Source organism: Capricornis sumatraensis, chromosome 4 (assembly GCF_032405125.1).
Source record: "Capricornis sumatraensis isolate serow.1 chromosome 4, serow.2, whole genome shotgun sequence".
In the NCBI taxonomy this organism is placed as follows: domain Eukaryota; kingdom Metazoa; phylum Chordata; class Mammalia; order Artiodactyla; family Bovidae; genus Capricornis; species Capricornis sumatraensis.
In genome coordinates this window covers 94,279,379-94,287,424 of record NC_091072.1, presented here as the reverse complement: position 1 = coordinate 94,287,424, position 8,046 = coordinate 94,279,379, and the positions used below count along the sequence as shown (strand labels likewise).

The following is an 8,046-nucleotide window of genomic DNA, read 5'->3' as shown; positions in this document are numbered from 1 at the left end:
ATGCAGGTTAAGAAGCAACAGTTAGAACTGGACATGAAACAATGGACTGGTTCCAAATCAGGAAAGGAGTACATCTAGGCTGTAAATTGTCACCCTGCTTATTTAACTTACATACAGAGCACATCATGTGAAATGCCAGGCTGGATGAAGCACAAGCTGGGATCAAGATTGCCGGGAGAAATATCAATAACCTCAGATGTGCAGATGACACCACCCTTATGGCAGAAAGTGAAGAAGAACTAAAGAACCTCTTGATGAAAGTGAAAGAGGTAAGTGAAAAAGTTGGCTTAAAACTCAATATTTGGAAAATGAAGATCATGGCATCTGTCCCATCACTTCATGGCAAATAGGTGGGGAGACAATGGAAACAGTGAGAGACTTTATTTTTCTGGGCTCCAAAATCACTGCAGATGGTGACTGCAGCCATCAAAAAGATGCTTGCTCCTTGGAAGTAAAGCAATGACCAACCTAGACAGCATATTAAAAAGCAGAGTCATTACTTTGCCAACAAAGGTCCATCTAGTCAAAGATATGGTTTTTCCAGTGGTCATGTATGGATGTGAGAGTTGGACTATAAAGAAAGCTGAGTGCTGAAGAATTGATGCTTTCGAAGTGTGGTGTTGGAGAAGACTCTTGAGCGTCCCTTGGACAGTAGGGAGATCCAACCCATCCATCCTAAAGGAGACCAATCCTGAGTATTCATTGGCAGGACTAATGCTGCCACCTAATGGTGGCAATACTTTGGCCACCTGATGTGAAGAGCTGACTCATTTGAAAAGACCCTGATGCTGGGAAAGATTGAAGGTGGGAGAAGGGGATGACAGAGGATGAGATGGTTGGATGGCATCACTGACTGAATGCACATGAGTTTGAGTAAGCTCCAGGAGTTGGTGATGGACAGGGAAGCCTTGACATGCTGCAGTCCATGGGGTCACAAAGAGTCGGACACAAGCGAGCAACTGAACTGAACTGACTGCCAAAGTATACGTCTTGCCTCTGGTCTCTCTACCCTCCTGGCCAAATGATCCTTCCAAGCTGCCAACAGTTACCCTTATAAAACATGTATGTGATCATGACAGTCCTCTGCTTAAAAGGCTCACTGCTGTCTGCAGAACTGTGTTCAACAGCTCAGCACAGGAGGCCTCTCCCATTTGGCCCTGACCTTCCTTCTCAGCCTCTGCTTTGGATATCTGGCTCTTCACCCAACACTCTTACATAAAACATCCCCACATGAAACTAGGGCAGTCAGGGATTCCTGTGTCGCAAAATGGAAAGAAAAGATTTTTTTCACTTTTTTCTTACATTCTATTCTGTTGTTATAATGTAAAAAGATTTGCCTAAAAATTAAATTTAAAAAAGCTATATAACTAAAAACAATATGCATGCACTCACTTGAAACACACGTATGTTTTACTTTTTTTTTTTTTTTTTTTAATAATTTTCACCTACTGTCAAAGATCTGGTATTTCAGAGGAGGGCATCCTGTAACTCATTTGCAATTCCCCCAGAGTAGGATTTTCCTTCTCCCTGAAAGGCAACACTTACTCCAAGGTGGCAAACTACTTACTTCAGTTCAGTTCAGTTCAGTCGCTCAGTCGTGTCCGACTCTTTGCGACCCCGTGAATCGCAGCCCTTTAAATCCAGTTCAAATATCTCTTCTCTGGGAAGACTTTCTCCCCCAGCCTTTTATTCGGTGCAGTTTTCTTTCCTCAAGGCTCCCAAAGAGGGAGTAGCTCTCTTACAGCTCTACAGTACTGCCTGTAATTATTTATTCAACAATAGATCTTGAGACCCTTTAGGGCAGAATTCTCTTGAGTCCCTAGTTCATATTTGGTGGTTGGCCTACAGTAAGAAATCTTATCACTGGATACAAGAATGAATAAAGTCTCAAAGTCCCTACTCTCTTTAGATCTAGCACCATTTGATACGGACACGCCTTTGGACAAATCACTTTGATAAATCAGGCCAATAATATTGGAGAAGGACGGTGTGCGTGCGTGCTCAGTCATATCGAACCCTTTTCCATGCTGTTGACTGTAGCCCGCCAGGCTCCTCTGTCCATGAAATTTTCCAGGCAAGTGGGTTGTCATTTCCTCCTCCAGATCTTCCCCACTCAGGGATCGAACCCGCATCTCCTGCATAGGCAGGCGGATTCTTTACCACTGAGCCCCTGGGAAGTGGAGAAGGTCCCAAACGCTAAATGTGTCCGCCAAAACCTAGAGATATCTTAAGTACTACCTGTTTCCCCACCACGCCTTTCCCACCATGCTGACATTGTCTAGCTACTTTTAGGATGGGGAGAATATGGTGCTCAAGATGGATATTTTTCTCTGCCTGATCGAATAGCTTCGCTTTTTTTACATTTTTATTCTTAACATCCAAGACAATTCAGACTCCAGTGTTTCTACTGGGGTTGGGAGTAACATCCCATTCTTTCATGGAGACATCCAAAGTCTGATTTTCCCCACTGGACTCAAAAGAGCCCCACCACAGCGCTCACACAGATTCGAAGACTGCCCACCGGTCGGGTGGGGTTTTCCAGCGGCTGGGGCAACGCAAGCCGGGGAGGCGCTGGGGGCGTCGCCCACGGCCGCCGGGCTCGGCACGCAGGGTCGGGCTGCGGTTGGCCACAAGAGGCATCCATCTTCCTGGAGAAGCGCCGCGCTTGCTTACCGCGCCGGTGGGGAGGAGCGGGGCGAGGGTGGAGAAGAGAGGTCGATCGGGCCCCTCCCGCGAGCCCTGCCCCGCCTCGCCGAGCCCGGCGCGGCCGCCCGGGCCGGTGCCGCCCGCAGCTCACTCCCCGGGCGCCGGGGAGCCGCGGGCCGTGAGCCTGCCTGCAACTTTGCTGCCGCCAGGGGCGCGGCTCCTCCAGGGGCGCGTGCGGGTGTGCCGGTAGCCGGCGGCCTCCTGGGGGCAGCAGCGGCAAGGGGGACCGGGAGAAAGAGGCCGTCTCGGCGCACGGTGGCCCAGGAGGCGGAGGCCCCGCGAGGCGCCGGCGGTGGAAACCTAAACTCCGCCGGGGCTGCGCCCAGGACGCGTTCTTACAGCGCGTTAGCCGCCCTCGCGGCGGCCGCCCGGGACTCGTTTTAGGATCGCGATTCCTCTACCCTGCCCGGGGCAGTTAGCAGCCGTGTGTGCCGACGGAGGAGCGGCAGCAGCATCCCCAGCCCGGGCGGGACCCCTGAGCGCCGGAGCGGGCGGCTGAGCAGGAAGGGAGGGTCGCGGCGCCCGCCCTCCCCGGCTGGCCCTGCCCCACGCTCCCCGTGCGGGTGGCTAACAATGGTGCGGAGCGCCGGCGCGATCCCCGCGTCCGCCCAGCGGCTGTAGAGGAAGTGGCCCGGCTCCGGGTGGGGTGGGCAGGGAGACGCCCCCCGCCACTCGCCTGCTGGAGTTCGCCGGCGCGCCGGGCCTCTCCGGCCCCCTCCGGCCCGAGCCCTAGGCTCCCCTCCGCATCGCCGACGGCAGCTCGATCCCGAGAGTATGGTGCCAGCGCCCGGGTTAATCTAGTCCTCGGCTCGCTCCTTTTTTTTCCCCTCCTCCTCCTCCTCCTCCTCTCCCTCCCGTCGGTGCTGCTTCTGGGTTCCCGGCATTTGGGAGTACAACTCTCTGCTTCTCCGAGGAGACTGACTGGTCGGTGACCCCTCACAGAACTTGCCCATTGAAAGCAAACCCAGAACAGCTGGATAATGTCCACTCCGAGCAGATTCAAAAAGGACAAAGAGATCATCGCCGAGTATGAAAGTCAAGTCAAAGGTACGGATGGGAGCGGCTGCCTTGCTCCTTTTGTGTGCTTTCTTGTCATTGTGCTCCGGGAGTTGCGTTTCTAACTTGGGGGTCTGCGTTGGAGGAAGGTGGTGAGAGACAACTGGAGCGCCTGGTTGAGCCATCCGGGGCTTCGTGCAAGCCAGTCTCAGTCCCAGTCCCGTCAGGTCCACGGGGAGCTGGAAACCGGGTGGCTCTCCCCCGCTGCCCGCTCGCCACCTCCGGTAGGGGAGAACTGGGTTTAAATTAACCACCTTCAGCCGGCAGCTTACATAGGAGGTAGGCAGCAGCAGAGGTTTCCCCCCAGCTGTCATCACCGGCATCTTTTTTTTTTTTTTTTTAGAATATACTATTGTCACAGCCATTGATACACTGTCATGTAATTTTTTTTTTTCTTTTAAAGAGTCATTTTTCTGAAGTCTGGACCCGAAGTGGTCTAGAGCTTCCTTGAGTGCAGGAAACTGGCGACATTTGCACCAAATCACTAATTTATCAGGGCGAGTCCCCCTTCTATAAAACAGCTAGCTCCCTAAAAGCCTGGCAGTTAAACCAAGAAAGGACTAGTGGAATCTGACTCTTCCTCTATAATGGGCCGGAATTCAGTGCCATCTTTCACACTCACACGGGAATATTGCTTTATCATTTGCTGGAGGCCACTTGCATGTAAAATGAAGGTTTGACTGTTTGAGTAGTAGTTTGACCATTTATGTGGTCGCCTAATGAAGGAATCTAGTTATGGCTGATTATGGCAATTTTACTTAATGTGTCTTGCGGTTTAAAATATATTTTTTCTCCCTGGTACAAGTATTTTGTGTTGCTGTTGAAGTGTTTAATAAACATATATTTGTTGTTTATTTTTTCCTCTTCCTCTATCACTGGTAGCTTTTCCTCTATCACTGGTAGCATTGAGACAATGGATGGAATGTTGAGATTACTGCTGTTCTTTGGAATAGTCAATGCAAAGTTGATAAAAATTGCTTTGTAAACACCTGTGTTTGTACAGACACAATCTTATGAAAGGGCTGCAGAGAAAGGCATTCCTGTACTTGTCTTTGGAAAGGCAGGAACAGCCTGGGAGTTCTTTTGTGTGGCCAAGTTGTGAAAATGCCTGGAGTCCAGTGAAAAGACCTGAATAGGGAAACCCTCTGTCAATTAGTGAGAATCTGGACCAACTTATGACTAGAGGCAAACATGATATGCAAGCCCAGGGACTTATATTTCCTTTAGGTTGACTCCAGTAATGAAGTTAAGATGAACACTCTTCAGGAAACACAGATTTTTATCTGCTTGCAGTTAAGATAATATATGCTTGTAGGAACTGGTTACATTGACATAGAAGTTATTTTAGCAGAGAAGTAATTATTTGCTTAGAGACAGATAAACTTTCTAATGAGCATAACCTTTCTTTTCTTAACAAATCCAGCAGCCTTTCCCAGGTAGAACTCCTGTTCACAATCACCATTTCTGTGCAGTTTTTCCACATGGCTCTTTGTGGCAAGTCAAGGGGTGGCAGTCTGGATTTTGTGCTATCTGCAGCGCTGACTGGCAGCATGTACTTCCAAGAATTGGTTTCTTTATTTCTGCTCTAAGGTTGTTTGTTCATGATCAAGTCCTTATGTGAAAAATATTCTCATGATTAATGAATTCTATAGTTACGCGGTACTTTGAGAGTTTAGGCCCTCAACATTGGTTTAAAAATAAATAAAACAGGATGTGTTGCTTTGTTTAAAATGTGTCCATCAAATAAGGAAAAGTTATGAGCATGGTGAAAATTATTTTTGGAACAAATTCCAGCCCATAAAAAGTGATCTCTCTATTCCCTTCACCCTTCCTCACTCACCTGTGAGTCCCCAGGCAACTTTATGACTGTTTACTACACCTGAACTACCTTTCTCCTCAGGGCCTGTGTCCAGAGTTCATCTGCTTCCTCTGCAATACTTACACGTCCTGTGTCTAACCCAGATCCTTACTGTCGTCGTTCAGTCGCTAAGTCATAGCCAGCTCTTTATGACCCCATGGGCTGAACTGTTATCTTCCCCTTTTCACACACACCATTCTCAGGACAACTGCACTTCTTATGATAACTGGGTCTAAGATACCCAGGGGGACGCCGCAAAGCTTCTCACCACCTAGCTGCAGAAGTTCCAGAATCACTTTTGCTATATTCTATTGATTGTTGTTGTTCAGGTGCCAAGTTGTTTCCCACCCGTGGACTGCAGCACACCTGGCTCCTCTGTCCTTAACTATCTCCCAGAGTTTGCTCAAATTCCTGTCCATTGAGTTGGTGATGTAATCTAACCATGTCATCCTCTGCCGCCCCCTTCTCCTTTTGCAGTCAACCTTTCCCAACATCAGAGTCTTTTCCAATTAGTCAGCTCTTTGCATCATGTGGCAAAAGTGTTGAAGCTTCAGCTACAGTCTGTCCAGTGAATATTCAGGGTTTCCTTTAGGACTGGTTTGATCTCGTTTCCCCTGATATCAGCTCCTTATATCCGTATGTAAATATGGGAATAGGGAAATACGATGGAATTGGACCATACGCACTTTGAATGGCACAAATTCGCCTGAACTTACTAGGCAACATCAAGAGGACAGTGACAGAGAAATGAGAGTTAAATAGTGCCTGAGGCCTGCCGTCTGTGAAGTGAGAATAGGTCCCTCATTAAATAGTTTCAGAGGTAGGATCCTGGTTTTCTGTTTCTTTTCCTGAGCCCCCCCTTTAAGGTTGAGTGTCTCACCCTGGCAGAATGCTAGTCCACTAGTTAAAGATAGGTGGTTTTGGAACAGCCAGCTCTTTCAGTTCTAGCAGGTATTTCATCTGATGGTAAACAAAAGAAAGATGGCTCATTCTGTCGCTGGAGGAAAATCTAGCTGTATTGGATTCATTAAGAGAAGACTCTTAACAGGTCTCTTCCAAATTAATAAAGCCACATATATTGAACCCTCTGGATGACTTACATGTATGGGACAGTCACCTTTGCTTTAACTTTTTTCGTAATAAATTCATATCTGAGTTCTCAGGGAATTAAAAGTGTAATACTCAGGTAGAGCGGTAGTAAAGAATCCACCTGCCAATGCTGAAAACACAGAAGAGGTGGGTTCAATCCCTGGGTCAGGAAGATCCCTGGAGTAGGAGGTGGCAACCCGCTCCAGTATTCTTGCCTGGAAAATTCTATGGCAGAGGAACCTGGCAGGCTGTCAGACATGACTGAGCACTTATATTCATTCACATAGAGAATACAGAAAAAATAATAAAATCACATTCAGAAAAGTAGAGCACAGGATTGTAAGAGGGAGAATAATCAGAGATTATGACTAGTTAAAGGAATAGATGGGTTTAAATCAAGGACCAAAGACCCCCAAGCAATAATTTAAAAGTCATGTGTTAGGAAGAGAAGGATTCTTTCATGCATGTTGATCAATTTCCCAAAGATTTAGAATGCAGAGAAATTAATCTCTTGTTTGTGTGGGGCCTTAAAAAGCAAGCTTGTCTGGAAAAGTATATGAAACTCAAACCAGTCGACTACACTACTTTTAGCATCTCTGGCAAAAAACTTAAGCAGTGGAAAAGATCATAGCAAGTGGCTAGCAGAAGTTTTGAAGATTATCTGTGGATTTCAGAGATCTAGTAATTTTTGAATTCTGCAGCAGAAATATTATAGAGTCCATATAAAAAATATGGGTTCACCTACGGGAGTCAGAAGAATCAAAAGACACATTTTATGAGGTGTAACTCGTGGATGGGAAGTTGTGTTTGTTTTTAATAATGCGTGTTTTTGGTTGCTAAGAATTGACAGCTATTATTTGCAGTATTTTCCAAGGGATAATCTCGTACTCTCATCTACATGCCATATGTGCAGGAAGTGCCAAGAAAATCTGTTGTTCTTTAACCACCCTGCTGCCTGAACTACAAATAGTACATTTTGGTGGCAGATGGAGCATAAGAAATTGCCAATTCAATTTGATAGGACCTCACATCATGTGATAGGTTTCAGTGGGGAAATTAAAAGTGGTTCTGTCACTCATACGGAACCTGTGTCTACGTCTAATGTTCTTCCATTTAGCTTGCAATAGAAAATGACAGTTTAAATTGTGAATTAAAATTTTATAGTTGGGAAGGACTTTAAACATTTCCTGTCCAGCCTACTTATACAGTATAAGGAGGCATAATGTCAGTTGCACAATTAACTATAATATATGTGGGACTGGAACCCAGGTCCTCGGCTTTTCAGTTCCAAACCAAACCAAGTTTTGGTTTGCTTTTAGATTCCTTGCAAAGTAGAG

At 46.8% G+C, this 8,046-nt stretch overlaps 1 protein-coding gene across 2 annotated transcripts in view; it reads left to right on the top strand.

Annotated features, from left to right (window-relative positions):
• The first annotated feature begins 3,387 nt into the window (after window positions 1–3,387).
• SRGAP1 (SLIT-ROBO Rho GTPase activating protein 1) overlaps window positions 3,388–8,046 on the top strand; it is a 293,215-nt gene continuing 288,556 nt past the window's right edge. For both annotated transcript variants that reach the window (XM_068972150.1, XM_068972149.1), the window contains exon 1: window positions 3,388–3,753. In XM_068972150.1, coding sequence (XP_068828251.1) covers window positions 3,687–3,753 — 67 coding nt within the window. In that variant the 5' untranslated portion in view covers window positions 3,388–3,686. The remainder of the gene's footprint in view (window positions 3,754–8,046) is intronic.